The sequence below is a fragment of the Crocodylus siamensis genome, chromosome 1 (genome assembly GCF_052110815.1).
Source record: "Crocodylus siamensis isolate JL-2025a chromosome 1, ASM5211081v1, whole genome shotgun sequence".
NCBI lineage: Eukaryota > Metazoa > Chordata > Crocodylia > Crocodylidae > Crocodylus > Crocodylus siamensis.
The window spans coordinates 81206951-81231376 of NC_143395.1; the positions used below are offsets into that span (position 1 = coordinate 81206951).

Genomic DNA, 24426 nt, shown 5'->3' on the forward strand with positions numbered 1-24426 from the left:
CTGTAAGTAAAATATATGCCATCCATTTAGTTTACTGGAAAAACAAAAAGGCAGTGTGACAAATTGAAGCTTCTGCACACCTAAAAATGTAACTAAAGAAAACTTGATTTAAGAAAAAAGATTTCTTAGCCCATTTTTGGTTCTGCAACATAGTTCAGAAACTCACCTTATTTCCAGAGTGGTGCTTAAATCAAGCAAGGAAGTAAGCAAAAAAAGCCTTATTAATTTCAAGGTTCATTAAGAAATGTGAAGGAAGAGGGTGGGGTGGAGAAAAAAAACCCAATGCTTGCAGATAGAAAAGTAAAAACAAGGGTAGAGGAAGAAATTTTATATTTCAGCTTTTAAAAAAAGGTTTAAAGCACTGGAAGTGTCCTAGTAATAATAAAGATAAGCTGTAAGACACAAAGTATTAATTTAGAACAGCTTAGTAACATGAGGCACATACAGGAAGAATTTGATTCATCATTTTCTCCTGTAATTCAATAACATCATTATTAGTACAAGTTTTTGGTATCCAACTTCTGGGGAAGAGTTCAAAAGAAACTATAAATAAGCAAAGAGAAACAAAACTACCTTGAAAGATACCTGAACCCCTTCTTCTGCTTGTATGTCCATTAACGATCACTCTCTCCAGGGCCTTGCCACATTACATATATTACTCAAACACAAACATTAATGTTAGAAATGGAATATTGTTAGAAATGCACAGCTTGCATCTTGCACCTGATAAGAAAGAAATACTGCCAAGGACTTTTTTTCTTTCCCAGCCTTGCCACAACCTTTCTTACGCTAAATTGCAGACTCTCCCCCAGCTTCTCCCTAGCCTTTCTCATACAGATTACAGAAGCTGGAATTCAACTGACTGTGTCCTTGAAAGGCGGGGGGGGGGGGGGGGGGTTTGAACTCTTGGCGACCTGCTGTAGTTTCTGAGCATGCTTAATTAGCTGATGCATATTTACCTCTCCGCCCTGCATACTTAAGTAATTAATTATACTATACATGCGATGTATGTAGTGATGTAACCACATGTATGCTTGTATGAAACGGAAGTGAGCTGTAAGAGTTCCTGTTTCTGCACACGCGCCCAGGAGGGAGAAGATAAATATTCCCTGCAAAATTCCTTTGTGGGTTCGGAGTAATCTGAGTTCTTGACTCTGCTCTGACCCTATTTGCAAATACACCTTTTGTGCCATCTAATGAGTGATTTTTGTGGCCTCCAGAGAAACGAACCGCCTTTGTGCAACAATCCGGCACCCCAGATGGGACGTCTTCTGGATCACCTCAGGGTCCAGTGACAAGATCGTCTCTGCCACCACAGGGAGTGCGCACCGAGCCGCCTTTTTGGGCTCGCCCAGGGGGTTTGAGACGTGAGTCGGGGTACCCGAGAGATTAAAGGCTCCTGTGCAAAATTTTTGGTTTCTGAGGATGCCAGACACACATTCTGGCATTCTGATCGAGATCTCTGGGATATCTGAGTGAGTATACAAATTCCCTTGCCCAATTTGGTGTGGATCCGGGAAAAAGACGTGTTCGATTTGGTTTAATACTGGGGAATTTTCGGCCTGGTATATGAGAACCGTCTGTAACTAGGATCTTTTGGTATTTGGTGTGCGTTGGGCGCACTCTTGTGGGCATATGGGTGCGGGTCGCTCCCGTGTAGAAAACTCGGATACGCCCTTAGGTTATATATTACGGAACTTCAGTAAATTTGCAAAGCAGGCAGATTATGGAGTGAAGATGAAAAAGGGTGATTTAATTAAGTTTTGTCAACTCGAGTGGCCAACATTCGGGATCCACTGGACCCCGAAAGGATCCTTTGAAGTAAAAGAAGCGATAGCTATCCATGAAATAGTTATGCAGAACGGATATTGGAATCAATTTCCTTATATCGATTGTTGGTTGGAAGTGGTTCAAAATCAGCCACCTTGGATTAAGAAATGCTTAGTAAAGTCTCATGTGATGGTTGTTAAAGGAAAGACTCGAGGAGGACCGCCTGTACTCCCTGAGTCTAATGAGGGGGGGATTCTGAATTGGCTGAGTATCGGACCCGCTCTCCGGTCACCCTGTCAGGTAGCGAGGATGAATCAGACACCTCCTCGGGATCCAGTTCCTCTGCACCACCACTCCCTCCCTCAGGGAAACCACCATCGGTGTATCAAAGCATACCTAATGATTCAGAGCGTGAGCCTCAGCCAAGTGCCCCATCTGAATCAGGGAATACGGGTTATTATTTGCGCAAGACTGTAGAATCACAGCCTTTGCTGAGTTGCCCGATGAGAGAGGTTATCGGAAAGGGGGGCAATGCAACTTTTGTCTACACCCCCTTTAGTACTTCAGATTTATTTAACTGGAAGAATCAGAGCCCCTCTTTTCGTGAAGACCCTGAAAAGATGAGGGACCTGTTTCGATCTATTGGACAAACCCATCGACCCACTTGGGCTGATGTCCAGATGATGCTCCAAACCCTCCTGACCCCGGAGGAGAGGAGATTAGTGTTGGGGACGGCAGAGTGCATTGCAGCAGCCAGAGTAGAAGCGGAGGGAGTTGCTGGTCGTACCTTGCATGATACCTGCCCTGTTGAGGAACCGAGATGGGATAATCATACTGCAGAAGGAAGAGCTGAGTGCACGGTATCTGGGGATTATAGTGGAAGCAATGGGGAAGGCAGTGCCTCGGGTTATTAATCTGTCTAAATTGTATGAAGTGAGACAGGGAAGAGAAGAGGATCCCTCAGCTTTCCTCGGGAGGCTGTACGAGGCGTTCCGCAGGTTTTCGGACCTAGATCCAGAAGCCCCAGATAATCAACGCATGGTAAATCTTATGTTTATTGGTCAATCCACTGCTGATATTTGTAAGAAGTTACAGAAAACTGAGGGAGGTGCTGGGAATCCGATTTCAGAGCTGGTGGAAATTGCATATAAGGTATATGGGAATCGTGAGCAAATGCAGGAGCGCAAGGAGGATAAAAAGGCTCAGCGACAGATGGCAGCGCTGGCAACTGCTATAACTGGAGGTAACCCTGGAAAGGCTGGGATACAGAAAGGCAAAGGAGAAAGAGTGGGAGCAGACGTTTGTGCTTACTGCAGGGAGAAAGGACACTGGAAGAGGGAATGCCCAAAGTTAAAGGAGAGAGAGAGGGTGAACCAAGAGGTCACTTCATGCGGGCAGAGAAAAAGGGTGAGGACACAGAATGAAGGGGACGGGGATCTAAGACCACTACCCTTCGGGTTGGAGCCCGAGAAGATCCCATGGTAACCATTAGGGTTGGTGGCAAAGACTTTGAAGCCTTGGTGGATACTGAGGCTACATTTTCAATGATTCCAAAAAAAACCCCCTGTGCAGGAACTAGTAAACAGCATGTTCTTGTGGAAGGGATTGAGGGAACGCAATCCCGACTCCCTGTTTGTAAGCCACTCCTCACCAAAGTGGGGGACCATTTGCTTGAGCACTCCCTTTGTATATTCTCCAAGTAGCCTGGTTGCACTACTTGGGCAGGACCTACTCACAAAATTGCAAGCTGAGATATTTTTCAGAGATGACCAGATGGTGGTCCAACTACCTGTCAAGCAGAGCTCGAACTATCAGATGGCTCTCCTGGAGGACTGACGCCCTGTAGTAAGTTCTGAAGATCACATGACCGGAGTAGACCCTTCGGCATGGGCTGATGGAACCCCTGCACGAGCTAAGTCGGTCTCCCCGGTAAGGATCGTACTCAAGGATGGGGAGGGGCCCGTTCGGGTAAAGCAGTATCCACTCAGCTGAGCGGCCAGAGTTGGACTCAAGCCGCTAATAGAGAAATACAAGAAGTACGGATGGCTAGTGGAAAGGTCCTCACCATATAATACCCCCATTCTTAGAGTGCCGAAGGCAGATGCGGTCTCATACAGACTGGTTCAAGACCTGCGAGCAGTAAATAAGAAGGTCCTTTCAGACCACCCTGTAGTCCCGAACCCACACACAATTTTGACACAAGTACCGGGGGAAGCTGAAATATTTTCAGTGCTAGATTTGAAAGATGCTTTCTTCTCCAGTCCCCTTCACTGAGAGAGTCAAAAATCGTTTGCTTTTGAATGGGAGGACCCAAATACTTTCCACAAAACCCAACTCATGTGGACAGTTCTTCCACAAGGATTCATAGCAGCCCCCCCATATTTTTGGACTTGCCCTTCAGAAGGACTTGGAGGAGTAGAAGGGATCATACCCCGCAGTGACTCTCCTCCAGTATGTGGATGACCTGCTAGTTGCAAGCCCAAATTTGCAACTCTGTGAGGAAGCCACCAGATCACTTGGAAACTACACACACCATGGAGACCACAGAGTTCAGGACAAGTGAAACGCATGAATAGGACCTTAAAGACTCTACCCACCAAAATCTGTATTGAAGCACGCCTTAAGTGGCCTCAAGCATTGCCGCTAGCTCTTACTTACATTCAAAACACTCCCCGACAGGGCATTAAATTAATCCCATATGAAATTATGTTTGGCAAGCCCCCTCGAGTCTTACCCCCTGGGATGCGAGAAAATGTAACTTTTGAATTAGGTAATAGCGAGCTTCATATGTACATTATTGCTTCGCAGTCTGTCTTGTCTTCTCTTCACAGGTATGCAGCCTCCTTTCAGCGCCTGCCTTTAGACGTACCGGTACATGACTTCTCCCCGGGAGACTGGGTCTTGGTGCAGCGGTGGAAAAAGGAACCCTTGACTGAGAGGTGGAGTGGCCCTTTCCAGGTACTTCTAACAATCCACACCGCTGTAAAGATTGCTGTCCATGACCGTTGGATACATCATACCCGTGTGAAACGACATCCACGAGCGTCAGAGGACACCAACTCCCAGGACGAACTCACTCTGGAAGCTGAGTCGTCCTCGGAACAAGAAGCCAGCAAGTGGAGCTGTGAACCTACTGGTGATCTCCAAGTGCGCCTGAGACGGCTTAATCAAAGTTCAGAAAATTAGACAAGAAAGTAAAAAGAAAAAGTTTAGGCTGTATTTGATCTCAAGAAAGGGAAAATATGGTGGGAGTCTTAATATGCCTTGTTGTTATCTATGTAGTAAGAGAAACAGGATTGAGCAGCCCTAGCCGCCAGCCTATATCCCCGCTTCCCCCAATTGCTCCCCCAGGGACATATTTGTATGTTGACATGATGGAAAGGATTGCAGGTACCTTCAATCTCACCAACTGCTGGGCCTGTGGGGGACTCTGAGAGGCCGGAGGCCGGTGGCCTTGGAGGGCTTTTCCTTTGGCCCCAAAATGGTTGGTAAGTGATAAGGAGGATGTTAAGAGTATTGGTCAAGAATGAGATGAGAACCGCAGCTAGGATCTTTCCCAAGTGGCATTAGGAGAGTACTGTATTAGCAATAATGGTACAGGGAGGAGTTTGGGAGATAGCCATTGTACATGGACATTGAAATGGGTCCGAACATGCACTACCTGTTATGCCCTTAATTGCAGCAGGTATGCAGGTCAATGGAATTCTACTGCTGTTAAGCTTCCAAACTCCATGTGGATGAAATGTAACCCATCCACTCCACAATCATCCCCGTATGATGAAGACACCTGCTTCAAAAAGGTCAGAAGGGCAAGAGTATCATGTTTCGATCCTAACATTACAAAATGTCAGGCATATAATGAGACCCGAAGTGAATGATTCATACCTTACTTCTATAATTGGCAATGGGCGCACCCGAATGGCACGATGGCATGGTTTAATAGATTTTGGAGTGCCTCAAATGACACAAATGAAATAACCGAGTGCGAGTATAGGGATAAAGATGGCGTATGGAGATGTCGGTTTAAACCGAGTGACCATTACACCGGCCCTTTAGGGCATAGGGACAACAAATACTGCTGCCCCTCTTTTCTGGTGGAACCGTGACCCCCTGGCCTTGGGAGGGGAGAACAGGGCCTTAAAAGGACATTATTGGATTTGCGAAAGGCGAGCCTATACGGTACTGCCACAAAGGTGGACAGGAACCTGCTATATTTGGGTAATTGTACCAGCTTTCTTTTTGCTACCACCTGAGGTTGGAAATAAGTTGGGAGTCTCTTTGTATGATGATTGGAAAAGGACCAAGTGAAGTATTGATGTAAGGTTGACACGGGGTGGCTCCCAAAAGTGGAAGGAGGATGAGTGGCCCCCTCAGAGGATTACTGAGTATTATGGACCAGCTACATGGGCTAATGATGGGAGTTGGGGATACCGGACACCAATATACATGTTAAATAGAATCATCAGGTTGCAGGCAGTCTTGGAAATAATTACTAACCAAACTGCCACGGCTCTCGAGTTACTGGCCCGACAGAGTTCTCAGATGAGAGAAGCCATATACCAAAATCGAATGGCCTTAGACTATTTACTCGCAGAGGATGGTGGAGTCTGCGGAAAGTTCAACCTTTCTAATTGTTGTCTCCAAATAGATGATAACGGAAAAGCAGTCTTAGAGACTGCCAAAGAAATTAGGAAAACAGCCCATGTACCAATACAAATGTGGGAAAACACATCGGATAAAGACTGATGATCTAATCTACTTGGAGGACCCTGGTGGAAGAAAGTAGGGTTTGTATTTTTGTGTGCTCTGACTGGTTTGATTTTTATTCCTTGCCTTACTCCCTGTCTCACTAGATTGATAAACACCACTGTTGAAGGGATGCAAGTTGCAGCAGTCCCCCTCAAAGCGCAGACTGTAGCAAAAGTCATGGTACTCAGAAAAATTCCTCGTAATTATCTTGATCTGCCTAAATGAAAATGGGGAGTAGAAAGCATCTTGAGTGGGGAATATTGTTAGAAATGGAATATTGTTAGAAATGTACAGCTTGCATCTTGCACCTGATAAGAAAGAAATACTGCCAAGGACTTTTTTTCTTTCCCAGCCTTGCCACAGCCTTTCTTACGCTAAATTGCAGACTCTCCCCCAGCTTCTCCCTAGCCTTTCTCATACAGATTACAGAAGCTGGAATTCAACTGACTGTGTCCTTGAAAGGCGGGGGGGGGGGTTTGAACTCTTGGCGACCTGCTGTAGTTTCTGAGCATGCTTAATTAGCTGATGCATATTTACCTCTCCGCCCTGCATACTTAAGTAATTAATTATATTATACATGCGATGTATGTAGTGATGTAACCACATGTATGCTTGTATGAAACGGAAGTGAGCTGTAAGAGTTCCTGTTTCTGCACACGTGCCCAGGAAGGAGAAGATAAATATTCCCTACAAAATTCCTTTGTGGGTTCGGAGTAATCTGAGTTCTTGACTCTGCTCTGACCCTATTTGCAAATACACCTTTTGTGCCATCTAATGAGTGTGTGTCTGTGATTTTTGTGGCCTCCAGAGAAACGAACTGCCTTTGTGCAACATTAAGATGGACACAGGTACACAAGCCAATGCAGGTCAGATGCAGTAATTTTAACACTGAAAGCAAGCCCAGGCATCAGAAGGTGGGGGCAGGTAAAATTCAAGGTTTGCAGTAGTTCCCACTCTGAAAGAATGTGAACTAAACAGATGGGTAAATAAGTAATTGGAAAAGATACAATTTGTAATTTTTATAGGGAAAACAAGTATTCTTTATTTGGTTTAGATTGGTTGAGTCCTTGATGAACTCACTGATCAACAGTTGAAGAGTATGAGACAGCTTCCTAAGTCATAGGGAAGCTCTCATCATTAAAGTACAGAAAGGAGCTAAAAATTGAGCTTAAACTAGCAAACCTTAAACAAATAAGAATATTTGGAATTACAGTAATAGCCTTGTTTACCCTACTGATGTATTTACAGTAAGAAACTTAATGAGAAAAGTCTGTAGTACTGATTTTATTGGAATTAATTACACACACACTTCAGATTGATCAAAATGTCTAACAAACGTATTCACACAAAAAACTAGATTTCAGTTATGGAAATATCTTGTGTTGCCTTTTTTATGCATTTACTTTGAAGCACAATTAAGATGGCTATGCTTTAGTGAAAAATGCTTCTACCGCTAAATTAGAATAATGTAAATTATTTCATGACCAATACAACATCTTTAGCCAGTCTTTTTCTTTGCTGTAATTGTTTTTGTTTTGTAACTTATGTCACAGATGTGTGGAGAAACTGGAAGGGGACTTTTCAGTAGACACGTATTAACTGCTTTTTAATTTAATATTTTTGCATGTAGAGTGTTTTAGGCTTTCTTTTAAATTAACTGAAATTAAGCATTAATTGAAATATATTTCAATTAAAGTAAAACATTTTGTAATGAAAATGCTATATATATATATATATATATATATATATATAAAATGGCATATTATTTCAAGGAGATCTCATTGTGAGAAAAAATTTTGAAGCTGTATGAACAACTGATGGTTTGCTGCAGGGATACAAAGATAAGTTTCAAATCCTGGTACTTGTTTTTGTAATTTATACTTGAAAAGTAGTTTGATTTTAAAGTTCAACACTTTAAACCCTTCATCTGGAAGAAATCTGTACATTTTCAGGCCAAAGATATTTTTCAAAGCCAACTTAGGAGGCATGAAGAAGGTAGGGTGGCACCTTAGAGATCAACTCATTCAAAAACTAAAATAAAACTTTATCAAACTAGCTGGAGCTTTTAATAACTGAGAGGCTAACATACTTCATCATTTCAAATATTTGGCATGTGAATGTCTCTTTCATACAACAAGCTTATGGAGAGAAGATGAAAACTCAAGTAATTATGAAAAGTCAAAAGAGAAAGTACAACCAAGGTTTAAGTCTCCAATACTGCATCAAAAGCTGTATGCACAAGGTTTCATAGATTTCATAGATGTTTAGGGTGGGAAGGGACCTTAGTAGATCATCAAGTCTGACCCCCTGCCCTGGTTAGGTTACCCCAACCAGGTGCTTGTCCAGTCTCCAAGTTTTACAGATTTCATAAGCACTAGGGATGGAAGGGACCTCGGAAGATCATTGAGTCCAGCCCCCTGCCCCAGGGGCAAGAAGTCAGCTGGGATCATAGGAGCCCAGCACGTAAACATTGAAATTTCTCTTGAAGGTGTTCAAAGTAGGTGCTTGAGCTACCTCCGGCAGTAATCTATTCCAGACCTTGGGGACTCGGACATTAGTTCCTCCTAACGTCCAGCTTGAAACAGTCCTGAAGAAGTCTGTAACTGTTCAACCTTGTTATCCCCTGGCGTGCTCTGGTGAACAGATGTTCCCCCAAATCCTGGTGACCACCCCTGATAAACTTATAGGCAGCCAACAGATGAGCCCTGAGCCTGCGTTTTTCCAGGCTGAAGAGTCACATAGATTTCAGCCTCTTATCATAAAGTCTATTTTCCTGACCTCTGATCATGCACGTGGCTCTCCTCTACACTCTCTTAAATTTCTCCACATCCTTTTTGAATTGTGGAGCCCAAACCTGGATGCAGTACTCCAGCTGTGGCCTCACCAAGGCCGAGTACAAAGGGAGAATGATGTCCTGGGATTTGCTCGAGAAGCATCTATGAATGCAAGGCAGCGTTTTGCTCACTTTACTAGTTGCAGCATAACATTGATGGCTCATGTTCATCTTGCGGTCAATCATGACCCCCAAGTCCTTTTCACCCATAGCGCTAGCCAGTGTAAAACTGCCGAGTCTACAAGCATGCTGCAGGTTTTTCTTCCCAAAGTGAAGAACCTTGCATTTTTTGATGTTAAACACCATCAGGTTCTCATTCACCCATTTCCTGAGCCTGTCAAGGTCAGCCTGGATTGTCCTCCTATCCTCAGGTGTGAATGCTTTACCCCAAAATTTGGTTTTGTCAGTGAACTTGGCCAGTCCGCTTCTGACTCCAATGTCCACATCATTAATGATGATGTTGAATAGTGCAGGCCCAAGGACAGAGCCTTGAGGGACCCCAGTGGTCACAGGGCACCATGAAGATTAAGTTCCCTCAACTACCACTCTCTGGGTCCGACCATGTAGCCAATTCCCCAGCCAACGGATCATGGTGAAGCTGAGGCCACAATTGGCCAGTTTTGCTAAGAGATGATCATGGGATACCAGATAGAAGGCTTTTTTTAAAGTCAAGATATATGACATCAATCTCTTCTCCCTTGTGACCTATCCCTTGGGTGATAGGTCACCTGGACATAGAAGGAAATCAGATTGGTCAAGCAAGACCTACCCACAACAAACCCATGCTGGCTATCCCTCAGGATGCTGCCATCAGCCAATCTGTTAAGAATGGCCTCTTTGGTAATCTTTTCTAAGACCTTCCCTGGGATAGAGATCAGGCTGATGGGCCTGTAGTCTGCCAGATCCACTTTCCTCCATTTCTTGAAGATAGGCACTGCATTGACCTTCTTCCAGTCTTCATGCACTTCACCGGAGTGCCAGGAGGTCTCAGAGATCCATGCCATGTGCTGAGCTATGAAGCTTGCCAGCTCCAGGATTACCTTGGGTGTAAACTGTCAGGGCCGGCTGACTTGAAGGTGTCCAGGTGTTCGTTCACGAGGTCAGCTTTGATGGATGGTAAAGAGTCTCCCTCACCTGTGCCTCTCTGTCCTGCAGTGGGCAGGGGCATCCCATGGGACTACTGAAAAACTGACGCAAAGTACCCATTTAGCAAGTTTGCTTTTTCATGGGCATCAGTTGTCAGTTGTCTCATCTGGTTTAGCAGGGGTCCAATGTTGTCCTTGCTTTTCCTCCAGCTCTCCAGATATCTTAAAAAGGACTTTTTATTGTCCTTAATATTTGTAGCTAGCTGGAGTTCTGTCACAGCCTTGGCTTTCCTGGTTTGCTCTCTGCAGGTCTGGACCAGAACAGATTATTCCTTCTTCTTGGTGGTGGTTCCAGTCCTCCATCCTTTGTACGTCTTCCCTGTAAGATGCAGGAGGTCCGCTAGATCCCTGGAGAGCCAAGGGGGCTTCTGTGCCCTTTTGCTGTCTCTCCTCCGATACTTTGCTTGAGCATCCAGAATCGCTCCCTTGAGCAGCAACCACTCTTCCTCAGCTCCCTCCCCTTTGGGTCATGGTCCCTTAGGGCCTCAACGACAAGCCTCCTGCACTTGTTAAAGTCAGCTCTCCTGAAGTCAAGGACTTCTGTATTGCTGACTGACTTGCCAGCTTTACGGCGGATGATGAAGATGATCAGCTCATGGTCACTGTCACCCAGCTTGCCTTCGATCATTAGGTCATTGATTAGGTCATCCCCCGTAGCCAGTACCAGGTCAAGCAGCACTACCTCTCGTTGACCTGTCGACTTCTTGCATAAGGTAGAGCTCATCCATGCATGAGAGAAAGCTTTGCGACCACTTGGAGGTGTTCCTACATATCTGAAGGCAATACCAAACGAGCAGATACCATTGTCTTTATTGTAATCTATGAAGATCTAATGTCCAGGTAATTCCTTCAGCCATATAGTTTAAATTCCTACTTCCCTTCTAACTAGTTCACAGTATAATTTACCCCATGGTTATTAGTAACTGAATAATTGCCATAAGTAATTAAATGCAAAGTTTGAGAGAACAAAAAGCAAGCTTTTGCTGCCTCTTACAACTCGCATCTTCTATATTAACAGTGTAGGACTCAGTGTTGTTATCTCACTATGTTAGTACTGTCCAGAGGTTAGGTATTACCAGTCACACCAGGCTTGCTCAGTTTGGATCTTCTGTGCATGAGCTGTCAGGATACAGTCTATGACGTACTGCCCCTAGTGGGCTTGTTATTTCAAGAAAGAGACCATAGACTTTAGTTCTTAATAATGAAAACTCAACCAGCCCAGACACTAGCATCTATGACCAATTGATATATGGTGCTAGCTAGGGCATTTAAATTCCTGAACAGATATGAACATAAATACAAATACACTTCAGGCTAGCACAGAATATTAAGGGTTTCTAGGCACTTTTTATACACCAATAAAATAACTTCCATGTTTACAGCATATACATCCTACTTCTTACCAATTACTGTAACCTACCCACCAGATATGGACACCTGTGGTCAGGTGGCTCTGCACTTCTCTTATTAATTCACTCTATTTGGTGACCTCAGAGGCTCCTCTAACACTGATGAACTACTTCCCAGGCACTTGTGCGAGCCCTACAAGATATACGAAGTTTTGTATTCACTGGGGCCTACTTTGCTGCTGTATGTACACTGACTAGCGGTTGTATTAATCCATACTCGAGCAGGCAGCTTACAAGTAGTATTTAAAGTGAAAACTTCTTTAATGCAAAAGATGTGACCAACATAAAATAATTATGATTTGCTTATAGTACAGACAGAATGGGGTTCTTTAAAAGGGTAATTTTCACAATACTGAAAATGATAATGACCCAAACAACTGGTGCAAGCAGAAAAAAAGAAGAAGAGTAAGTAATAATCAGAATATATTTAAGAACATTTTACTGGATAACCAAAATACTGTATATCAGCATAGAAGGCCATGCTTGTTAAAAACAACTTTGCTCAGAAAAGGAACTATAAATACTGAGCATTTGCATGTACATGTAAAACAAATTAGGAAAAAGGGGGAGTTGATATTGGCAAAGATGAATTGGAAGAAAGAAACTTGATAAAACTGATCGAGGAAGCAAAAGGAGACAAAGAGAAAAATATAGCCAATAGGGTTGTAGGCAAAAATATTTGGGGTGGGTGGGAATTGGGTTTTTGGGGGGAGGATTTTTGTTTTTCTTTTAAGGATATTAGGAACAAAAGAAGTTCTAAAATGTTTCTTGTTACTAAATGAAAGTTACAGAATTGTCAACAACAAGCAGAAGTGCCTATTAAACTTCCAGTTCAGTAAAAAGCCAGAATAATATAGGAAGAAAAGATTATATCTATTGTGGCAAAAAGCCAAATAGTATAATCTTGTCATAGAGCCATGAAACACTTCATTTTTCAACAGAAACTTAAAAGAGTGTTGATATGTAGCTATTGGAATTAGGCAGTTAGAACATAAGAATATTAGAGGTTAGTTTGATGTTTGTATCCAAGAACTGTACAAGAGCTGGCCAAGAAACCCTCCAAAATGTTTATGGCAATTTTCAATAAGTCTCAGATCACTAGAGATGCACCAAGGGAAAGGGGAGGATCTAAATACTATTATATAAAAAAAAATACCTTTATTAGGGGCATCAAGCTCAAATACATTGGCAGGCTTGATCTGGACAGTGGGGCTTCTCACTAGCCAGACAACCAACTACTGGATCAGGCACATCTGCAGCTGCATCAGAAACAGTGCCAGAGCCAGCAGCCAAGGAGTTAAGACTGCCACTGTTCAATCCCCACTCTGTCCCATATTGTCCTGGCTGCTAGAGGGCTGAATCTGTCCCACAGGCTGAGTTTTTGATAACTAAAGGCCTGTCAATATAATATCAATCATGTACAAAATAATAATGTAACTACTATATTCCTTTATTAAAAAAACTAAAGAATGGTAATGTAGCAAATTGATGAATTACAAGTTTAGATGGTTGAAATGAAAGCATCGATGTATTTGTTTACCATACAATACTTTGATTAAGAAACTTCGGATAGGTATATTTATAATGGGTAGCCCTAAATTATTTGCTACGTTTATGTGGTAGAGATGATTCAGAGAAGAGCTACAAAAGTGATTAAAGGATTGGAAAATATTCCCATAGTGAGAGAAGGTTAAGGGGCCTATAAATACCTGCAGTGGAAAAAGAAATCTAATTGTAGAGAGGATCTGTCTAATTCATTAGACAAATATAAAACAAAATTTGACAGCTGGAAAGTTGAGAAATATAGGCTAAAATATGGTAGGAGCTATTAACTGCATGGAGAGTTAACCATTTTACATTTTGTGAAAGGGTGTGGTGGATTCTCCCTCACTGAATAAGTAAATCAAGATTGGATGCTTGGATTGGATTCCCTAAAAATGTGTGCTCTCATTCAATCAGAATTAATTCAGAGGCATCCTATAACTTGCATTAGATGGTCCCTTCTGACTTCATATCCTACAAATGACTTTCAACACAGGGAAAGAGACTGCCAATCTAATAATAGGGATTTAAAGCATAGCAAAATTAAGAGTAGAAAAAAGTAGAAGTTAGTTGAATCAATGTTAATTACTACAAGATTAATTACACTTAACAAGTGTGTATATTGATGATCAATACAGCCAAACCTTATTCAGACTCAAGGAATTAGGAGGAAAAAGGGTAATTACACATAGTTTGAGTGATAAAGCTACTCAAAGGATCTTAGGGCTGTGGAAAAATGTAACTTCATTAATAGAAAACATTTTCTAAAATACATAATAAAACTTTTTTCTTGTTACAAGTAACAAAAATGAGCAATTTTATATCTGATAAAGAAACATCTATATATTGTACACAATTCATAATGTTAAAAATGTCAATTCAAGGGTCTAGAATTTATCTGGGGTAGGAGAGTAGGTGTCCAATAGTGATACCTGATCCTTAAAGAATGAAAAACGCTCTTTGTCAAAAGGAAACTGACCAAGATTAGTCATCAACAGAAATCTTCATCTCAAAAAAAAAAAATCCCCAAAAACCCCTGTTCATTCAATGTGGAATGTCAAAACTGTACTAATTTCCAGAGGTGTTTTTTTTTTTTTTTTTTTTTTTTAACAGCTTTCCACCTGAGGCCCTGACCGCCAACTCCCATGAATGCAGTGTCAACTCATGACAGTCATGTTCTAGCTGGGGTACCCACAATCTCTTATCCTATCTTTTGAAGATAAAAAAAATACATTATAAGGTATAAATCTGAAGTAGGAAACCTGCTTCTACATGATGCTTATAAGAAATGGGAAGACTGCTAGTGAATTCAGGTATCTGATAGAAAGATTCTGTATATATTACAGGTATGTAGAGAGCAACTCACAATTTCATGAGAAGTAAATCATTTTAGGATGCGTTTCAGATGCATCTGAAAGTGTTGCCCAGAGTGAGTGGTAAGTAAAAAATAGCACACATACTAATCTGAGAGTAACATTCCAACTAACAATTTTGAAAATGAAGGGTTTAAGAAACTTTAAGTATGGCATGTGTGTGTGTGATGCGCACATATTAATTTGAAATCAAACATACCTGTGTTCGTAGAATTTCACTTTTTGACAACTGCATATCACCAGTCAGCTCCTTTACAGCAATACCCAGTGGCTCCAGACGCTTGCTGAAGTAATTTGTCATTTCAGCTGCCAAAGCCTTCATAGGAGCAACATACACAATCTGCACCAAAAGGACACTAGTTTGATAAATGAGCAAACCCCACAATGTCATTTGTTTTATGGCAACCAATACAAATCACAATTTATTGTGAGATATGATTCTAGGCACTTACAGTGAAAAAATCTTAATAGTGATATATGAAAAGTAGTTATCTTTTTTGGATAAGTGGGCAGCTGTTTAGAGAACAATGGATTTTGTTTATACAGTCTCATCGTTTTGAAAATTGGTTCTGCATCAAAGCTAAATGTATTTTCATAGCTTTTCACATCGATAATAAGATTTTTGGAACACAAATAGGAACGGCTTTAATAGTAATGAAGTAAATCAACCAGTATTCTCCATGTTACTTGGAGAAGTATAATACCCTTGAAAACTTCTTGATTTCATATAATGTGAATAACTATATAATGGGTTTTATCTTACAAGTTAAAAGCTGTTCTTTGGTTCATTAAATTCCTACCTTAAACTCATCCTTTTTGATAACTCCATGCTGAACGTGCTGGCGAATTTCATGCAAGACTGTTAGCATGGCAATGTTAGTCTTCCCAGCTCCTGTGGGTGCACAAATCAGCATGTTCTCATTTGTGTTGTATGCAGTCTCAAAAACTATTGACTGGATTCGGTTTAATCTTTTCATGCCTTTAAAAGCAAGTTGTCCAATCTAAAATAAAACATAGCAATTAAAATGCAAAACTCAGATAATTTTTAGGGTCCTCCTAGACACAAGTTTTGATTATAGCAGCTTAAGTCTATTATTCTCCAAACTTGAAATACGAATCATTTTCAGTAAGATAACCTTTAAAGTAGCAAACCTATTATTAATATCAAGTTGCTTTTTAATAGTGTTTTTCGCTACTATTAACAAAACAACCTGATGAAACTTCATTTATAGTAACGTATATTAGGTTAAGCAAGTGGTTCTCAACCTTTTTAAACCCAAGGCACTCCTCATTTCACTCAAGGCACCACTCAGAAAATGCCAGGTCTTATTTTTCATTCTTTTCTTGACCAAGGAAAAAATAATAGAGCAAGTCTTCTGTTGTAAAGAACTCAGAAGGATCACAGCAAGTCAGAATATTTTTTGACACTATGGATTACTATTTAAAAATCTCTGGGTTTCTCCTATGAATCCTGTGTAGGTATTTGTACATCTAACCAGTGCTAATAGTGTACATCCTGCGGCACCCTTAAAAAAATCTCACAAAGCCCCATGGTGCTGCACCACCTTGGCTGAAAAAAATCACTGGGGAAAGCAGTTATTAATTACAGTAATAACAGATATTATTCTTAGGCATGACTAATAGCTTTAATCACCAGTATGGAAAAATGTGCATCTTTACAAATTAAAAAAGAATAGAGGCAACAACACATACCACAATTCACTGCTGCAAAACAGACAGGAAAATATTTAAATTGTATGAAATTTAAAAATAGATTATATAAAAATACACAAAAATCAAACATACATAAAAGATCAAATAGATCATCTGTTTCAGAAAAGCAGATTTCAATTCACTGAACTCACAAGCAGGATCCTCTGGGAAGCCAGTCTGAGGGGGAGAGGTGTCCAGGAGAGCTGGCTGTACTTTAAAGAAGCCTTACTGAGAGCGCAGGAATAAACTGTCTTGATGTTCAGGAAGACTAGCAAGTGTGGCAGAAGACTAGCTTGGCTTAGCTTTCAGTAAAACTGCAAAAAGGATGCTTATAATAAGTGGAAACTTGGACAAACAATTAGGGAGGAGTATAAGAGTATTGCTAGGGCATACAGGGATGAAGTCAGGAAGGCCAAAATGCAACTGGAATTGTAGCTAGTAGCCATCATGTGAAGAGTAACAAGAAGGGTTTCTACAAGTATGTTAGTATGAAGAGGAAGATCAGAGAAAGTGTGAGTCCCTTACTTAATGGGGGGAGGCAGTCTAGTGATAGAGGATGCAGAAAAGGCTGAAATACTTCTTCATCCTCAGTCTTCACAGGCAAGGTCAGCTTCCAGAGTACTGCACCTGGCACCACAGTTTGGGAAGGAGGTGAGCAGCCCTCAGTGACAAACAAACAGGTTAGGGACAATTTAGAAAAGCTAGACTTACACAAGTCCATGGGGCTGGATGGAATGCACCTGAGGGTGCTGAGGGAGTTGGCTGATGCAACTGCAGAGCCACTGCCCATCCTCTTTGAAAACCCATGACAAATCGGGAAAGGTCAATGACTCAATGGAAAAAGACAAATATAATACCCATAATTAAGGAAGGGAAGGAGGATACAGGGAACAACAGACCAGTCAGCCTCACCTCAGTCCCTGGAAAAATCATGGAGCAGACCTTTAAGGAATCCATTTCCAAGATTCTTGAAGTAAAAAAGGATTAGGAACAGTCAGCACAGATTCACCAGTGGCAAGTCATGCCTGACCAGCCTGTTTGCCTTCTATAACAAGACGACTGGCTCTGTGGATGCAGAAAGGTAAGTAGATGTGGTATAACTTGATTTTAGCAAGGCTTTTGATACGGTCTCCCACAGTGTTCTTGCAGGCAAGCTAAGGAAGTATGGGCTGGATGAATGGACTGTAAGATGGACAGAGAACCAGCAGGATCATCAGGCTCAGAGGGTAGTGATCAATGGCTCAATGTCTAGTTGGCAACTGGTATCAAGTGGAGTGCCCCGGGGTCGGTCCTGGAGTTGGTTTTGTTCAATATCTTCATCAATGACTTGGAAGATGGCATAGAGTGCACCCTCAGCAAGTTTGCAGATGACACCAACCTGGGGGCAATTATAGATATGCTAGAGGGTAGGGCTAGGATTTAGAGACCTAGACAAATTGAAGGATTGGACCAAAAGAAATCTCATGCAATTCAACAAGGACAAGTGCAAAGTGCTGCACTTAGGACAGAACAATCTCATACATTGGCACAGGAAGGGGGCTGACTGGCTGCGCAGCAGCTCTTTAGAAAAAGACCTGTGGGTTACAGTGGTCAATAAGCTATATATAAGCCAACAGGATGCCCTTGTTGCAAGGAAGGCTAACAGCATAATGGACCGCATTGGTAGGAATGTTGCCAGCAGATCAAGGGAAGTGATTATTCCCCTCTATTCAGCACTGGTGAAGCCACATCTAGAGTACTGTGTCCAGTTTTGGGCCCCCACTACAGAAAGGATGTGGACAAACTGGAGAGAGTCCAGCAGAGGGCAACAAAAATGGTGAGGGGCTGGGGCACATGACCTCTGAGGAGAGGCTGAGGGAACTGGGCTTATTTAGTCTAGAGAAGACAGAGAGGATTTAATAGCAGCCTTCAACTACCTGAAGTGTCATTCAAAAGAGAATGGAGCTAGGTTGTTCTCAGTAGTGGCAGATGACAGAACAAGGAGCAATCATCTCAAGTTGCAGCAGGGGAAGTTTAGGTTAGATATTAGGCAGAACTCTCTCACTAGGAGGGTAATAAAGCACTGAAACAGGTTACCCAGAGAGGTTGTGGACTCTTCATCCTCACAGGTTAAGACCCAGTTAGACAAAGCCTTGGCTGGGGTGATCTAGTTGGGGCTGGTCCCGCTCTGAGCAGGGGTTGGACTAAGGGACCTTCTGTGGTCCCTTCCAAGCCTAATTTTCTATGTTTCTATGATTCTATACAGTGGAGTTTATTAATTTACTGTGCCCTACTACCAGTGCACGTGTAGATGGTGATGTTTTACTGGAGAGCTATTTAGTCTACTCTTTACTAAAGTGCATGAGTAGCTGCACCCTTTATGTCTAAGTGACATAAGTTCCTCTCTGGCCCACCACAATGTATGCAATATTTCAAAGGTAAAGCCCCCAAGAGACACATTACCAAGAGAGAAGCAGCGTGTTCTTGGTAATGTGCCTGTACTTATGGAATTGTATGCTCCCCACCTATACCCCAAAACTGATTTAAATGCAAGCTTTGCCAACATTTGAAAAAAGATATAGGACACATCCCTGTACCCAAGCCATTTCAACCAAATGTACACCTAACAAGCTAGTTCACGTAACACATTTATCATACTGAGTCAAAGCATGTATATGCCCTGTAAAGGAGCCATCAAAATGGCACTGGCTTACTCAAAACATGTCTTCTCTGTCGCATATATTATATCTGCTTAGATTTTTTAAACTCTTTATTTCACTTCACTCCATTTGGCACTGCAGAGCTAAAAGAATTAATGGAGCCAAAACAATTAATGTTACATGCATTTGACGATGTAATTGTAAGCTAGGTTAACTAAACCAGCAGAAAGACTACATATAAAAACTAAATTCAGTGTATATCAGGTTATTTTGGGGATTTGCTTATAATCAATCAGCCAAAATTTTAATTTAAATATAATAAACCATACCCAAACTTAAATAATAAATATTTATATCAAACTTAATATCCATTTACTTACATAGACTTAAAACCAATTCCAATTTTAAAATTGCACAGTTTGTATGTTTAGGTAAGGTTTAAGAAACCAACAGCTTCATTCTACTCCTTCATGAAAATCATCAAAACACAAAAGTATACCTTGGCAACCTGCTATTAGATTTTCAAGTGTATAACTGACAATATGATTTGACTAGAAGACTTGATTATTACAGAAAAGCCAAACTTCCCTCTGATTTTACTCTCTGAGACCAGAGATGGTAAATGTAAAGACTTCAGCTCTCTTGCTTTCCTCTTTTTGCCATGAGAAGTCAATACCTCCCCTTTTCCAATTGTTCAAAGCCTAGGCAAAATTTCAGATAGGTAAGGTAAAGAGGGTTTCAAGCTTAGTATATGCATAGTTTTACCATTAATACACCATTTTCCAATTGTTTCATTTTAACAACACATTAATATAAGTCACCAGAAATAGCCTTCATATTAACTGACTACGTATTGTTGGAGAAGTTAAACGTATTGACTGGTATTTCCCACCTAAACATGCCAGGTAAAAGAAAATAGGAAACTAAAAAAAGAAAAAACCTGTCATGATCAATGTTGCCCTGCAGGATTAGTTTTTCTGAACTGGCTCCAACTGTCAAAGGTCCTATGCAATGTTAATCAAGTCACCCAAATCAAAATTTTCACAGGTGGCCAGCTAATTTTATGTTCCTCAATTCTAGGCACCCAGCTTGAATCATGGGTTCAAATTCACAGAATCACTTGCGTCTCAGCATGACAAAGGAAAAATCCAATTAAATGAAAAGAATTGTGGTCCCATATGGCTACTATGTCACCGTCTTCACCCTGTACATGCCTGAACAGTTTGGTGAAGTAATAATAAACCAGTTGCACGATTTAGTGAAGTCAGCAGTTTCTTTAAGATCTTTGTCAGCATTGCAATTAATCTGCAATCTTTGAATACAGGTTGAATCACCCAACCAAGAAGAAAAGGAAATGAAATCACCATGTGGATAAGCAAGGATCATCACCCCTCTTTCCTAGGGCCTGTTCTAGGAAACAGAGACAGCTCAGTGATGCTGACAAGAATGCTCTTTGTTCAGAAATTGCTCATCCCTTGAGAACTTCAAAGGTTGATGCAAAGAAAGTCCCATTCACCACTGTACAAGGGAATGATCGGACTCACTCACTCCAGAGAGAACCAATGGGAGAGAAGGGGGGAAAAAAAACCATCTGAGATCTTCCCCTTCAGTTTATGGTGAGGTCCAGCAGCATTCATTCTTTTGAAGAGCAACTTTTGAAGAGGTGGGGTAGGATCAATAAGATGTTTAGTAAACAACAGCAGTACTGTAATGAGTGCTTCTTGGTGCAACCTCTGATGCGTCTGCCTCAATCTTCATAATTTACTTGGTCTAATAAAAGATATCATATCTACCCACAGAACTTTGCTTGTCAATAATCATCAGGCATTTGTAATGAAGCACAGAAGGATTTGAATGGGTAAGGAATCTTCTTTTCTCAAGCTCTCTCCACTGTATTGATAATCTCAGTAATGGGCACCTAAATTAGTCTAGGCAAGGTGCAAACTTCTGTGCCTGTTTCCTCACTTTTTCTGTGCTCACCTATATATCAGGAGCATGTTGTGATTCTTTGGCCTGAAATGATACAATTCTTCTCACAGTTAATTGCAAAAGAACTTGTACATAGTCATACTGCACTCAAACTATAGTGAACAAGTCTGATTGAAAACAGACCTCTGTCTAGGCAACTGAATGAAAAGGACTCTAGGTCTAAAAAGGGAGGAATGGACAGATGAAATCCAGGACTTCGCAAAAGAAGATGCAGGAGCAGGAACTGATGCTGCAGGGTTGGCTACCACAGCTCCCAGCCTTCCTCACCTTCTCTCCCACCCTGCACTAGGGCAAGAAGACCTTATCACAGAAGCAGCAGCAGTTGGGGACTTTGAGTCTCCGAAGATAAGTAAGAACCCCCCATGTTTCCCCTCTCTGCACATTCCCACCCCTCCCTATCTCTCCTCCCTCTCATTTACCTGCGATTGCTGCTGTCCCAGGGGTGCGAGGAGTTTCAAAGCTGCTTTTGCCTTGCTCTAGCCAGGCTGTGTAGGAGCTAGGCTCGCCAGGGGACAGCAGCAGATGGCAGGTTACCTCTCCCCACACCTGCTCCTGGATAGGCAGGGAAGGGAAACCCACCTGCCACTACAGCTGCTGTCACTGTCCCCAGCTGAACCCAGCCTCTCACAACCCAGATGAAGTGGGGTGGAAACAGCTCAGGAGATGCCCCAACCCTTGGGACAGTGGAAGTGGCAGCAGCAGGAATGGAGTGGAGGGGAAGGAGTGTGGAAGGGCCTCTGAGCATGGAGGGAGAAGGGAGGATGGAATTCTTCCCTGACTGGGGGACAAAAAACATGCTTGGTTGCTGATACTGTGGCATGGTCAGAAAAGGGGGTTTTGGCCATGGAATAGGATGTAAGCTGGTACAAAGAGACAAGGCCCTTCTCCAATCAGCAGCCTAAGGACAGGCAGGAAATAACCAAAAATGGCTGTAAGAGATGATATATTGCGTCACTCTTAGAAGGGGGTGGAGAGGAACTCACTTAAAACCTCACTCTTAGGGGGAAAAAAACGGTCTGGAAAAGACTTCAGGACTCCATCAAGCCCAACTTCCTGGCAGCATCAGCCCTATCTAAACTGTCCAGATAAATATACTAAAGATGAGAACCCTGTAAGACAGTGTTAGTAGGAAAGAAAAACCCATGCAGGCACTCCTGAGGTGACAGCTCCTTTTAGGAACTCCTGACCCTCTGCCAATCGCAGGAGTGGATGCTTTTAGCACTACAAGGGGATGTGATGGAAAGGAACCATGACCTCTGAAATTACTTAAATTTAATTTTATTTTATGTTAGGGTAGACATAACGGAATACATTTATTAGAGAAAATGGAGATGTGCCTCCTGCACACATACTACTTGCTCAGTTTAGTAGACTTAGTATTTTGCTGAAAAAAATTTTTTAACAGGTCTTGTCTAAATGTGACTGCAGTAGAGGTTAAGAAAAAAAAAATCAATGAATTGCACTTAGGTATACCAATCTCCTTTTCCTTGGTCTCTTTTTCAGAGGCTTATATGTGTTCATGGCTTTAGGCTATTATGGAAAAAAATCTGTTAGCAAATGCACTCTCTCAAAAAAACTTACCCAGCATGTCTTTAACACTCATTAAGGGCATTTGTCAACCAGAGTGACTTGTATACAAGATGATGTTTTCATTGACTTGTCCACAATAATCCCCAGTTCTTATTCCTCAGTTTACAGTTAATTTAGACTCCAACATGTATCAGTTGTTCAAAATGTTCCTTTCAACATGCATCTCGAGACTGAAATACATCTACCACAGTGCTACCCAATCAACTAACAAAACTATTGTCCTTCAGCAATTCTATGCCCTAATTTTAACTACCACTACTATTTCTCTCTTCACTGCCCATCTCGATTACCTGATTAATATTTACTTTGATGTACACCTTTTAGAAGTCAAAGCCTAGCCTGTGCTTTGCTTTAACTGATTCATTAAATATAACATCTTTAATTACTGTATGTTTCCCTACCTGCCTTACCAAGCCATCCATTTCCAAAACACTATTAAAACTAAATAATAAAAAATCTGTTTTTGTCTATTTTATAAAAGCAGATTTTTTTCTAGAGATGTAGATTTTGATACATGCCTGAAAAGCCATACAGTGCTACTGAAAATTTCTGAAAAAAGTAATCCTACTTACAGATTACTGTTTACTGATCATTTTTATTTTAGAAGGGATAAAGAGGGATTGAAAACTCTGCCATATAATGGAGCCTGGAGACATGCATGATAAAGAAGTTAAATCTTTTCTGGGAAAATAAAGTCCTATGTGCAGAAACAAGGCAGTTGGCTGGAGATTAGAAAACTCCAGTTCCTTTCCCAGAAGGAAAAGACATTTGAAAGTCCTGATAATATCCTTAAAGTAGGTGCTGGGACTTTATGAAGGACATGACTTATGGTTCCACTTACTCATTTTTTTTGTGCGTGAGTGTGTTAGCAGATGAATAAAAATATAATCTAGTGGCCTTTTCTTAACAATAATCATTAATTATTCAAGAAATAAAGTGAAAGACAATGAAAATATCATTGAACAAAATTTCATGTAAAGACTGCTTTATAAAACCGTACCGATTATAAGACAAGATGGTCATATTCATATTCAAGAATTTTTGTTCTGTTGTATTCTACTCAAATGATATTTATTTTTGTTTATAGTATTTAAAATGTATCTTTATATGTATCCTAAATATATCTGTATGCTTACTATAATTCACTGAATCTTTTGTGTGGAAAAAAAAAATGCATCACTTTCATCTGTTTAGCATTTCTATAACTTTATCCCAGATTTCCTGAAGTCTTCAAGTAGCTGTTTCAACACTGCAGTGATCTTCACTAGTAATATCCTTTTATAGGTTATTGCATTTGCAAGATTGGAGGTGGAAAGCCAATTTGTTTCGCATCAAGTGCCATACATATAATGTTTACTTGGTGTATCCTTTCAAATTTTTTTCATTTTCATCAATGGGACTATTATAAAGTGTTAATGGGCTTCCTACAGAGGTACTGATTGCACTAGTGCTATCCAAGTTAAAGCAATGTATTTTATAGCCCTTTTATTCATCTTGGGTTTCCAGTTTGTACACTATTTTGTTCTGGGATTCTTAATTGGTCTTCGAAAATGGTTATATATTTCTTTGTTTTTTCTTTTCAACGTTTCATTTAATTATGCCTTCAATATTGTGCAAAGACCTACTGGTAGACAGATCTCAAACACCACAGATAACAGATAAATTAACTTATAG

At 41.1% G+C, this 24426-nt stretch overlaps 1 protein-coding gene across 3 annotated transcripts in view; it reads right to left on the minus strand.

Moving 5' to 3' along the window:
• The window catches only part of ASCC3 (activating signal cointegrator 1 complex subunit 3), a 560200-nt gene that overhangs the window by 385904 nt on the left and 149870 nt on the right, over nucleotides 1-24426 (minus strand). For all 3 annotated transcript variants that reach the window (XM_090037230.1, XM_090037224.1, XM_090037218.1), the window contains 2 exons: nucleotides 15622-15822; nucleotides 15021-15161 (listed from right to left, as the gene is read on the minus strand). In XM_090037230.1, coding sequence (XP_089893356.1) covers nucleotides 15021-15161; nucleotides 15622-15822 — 342 coding nt within the window. The remainder of the gene's footprint in view (nucleotides 1-15020; nucleotides 15162-15621; nucleotides 15823-24426) is intronic.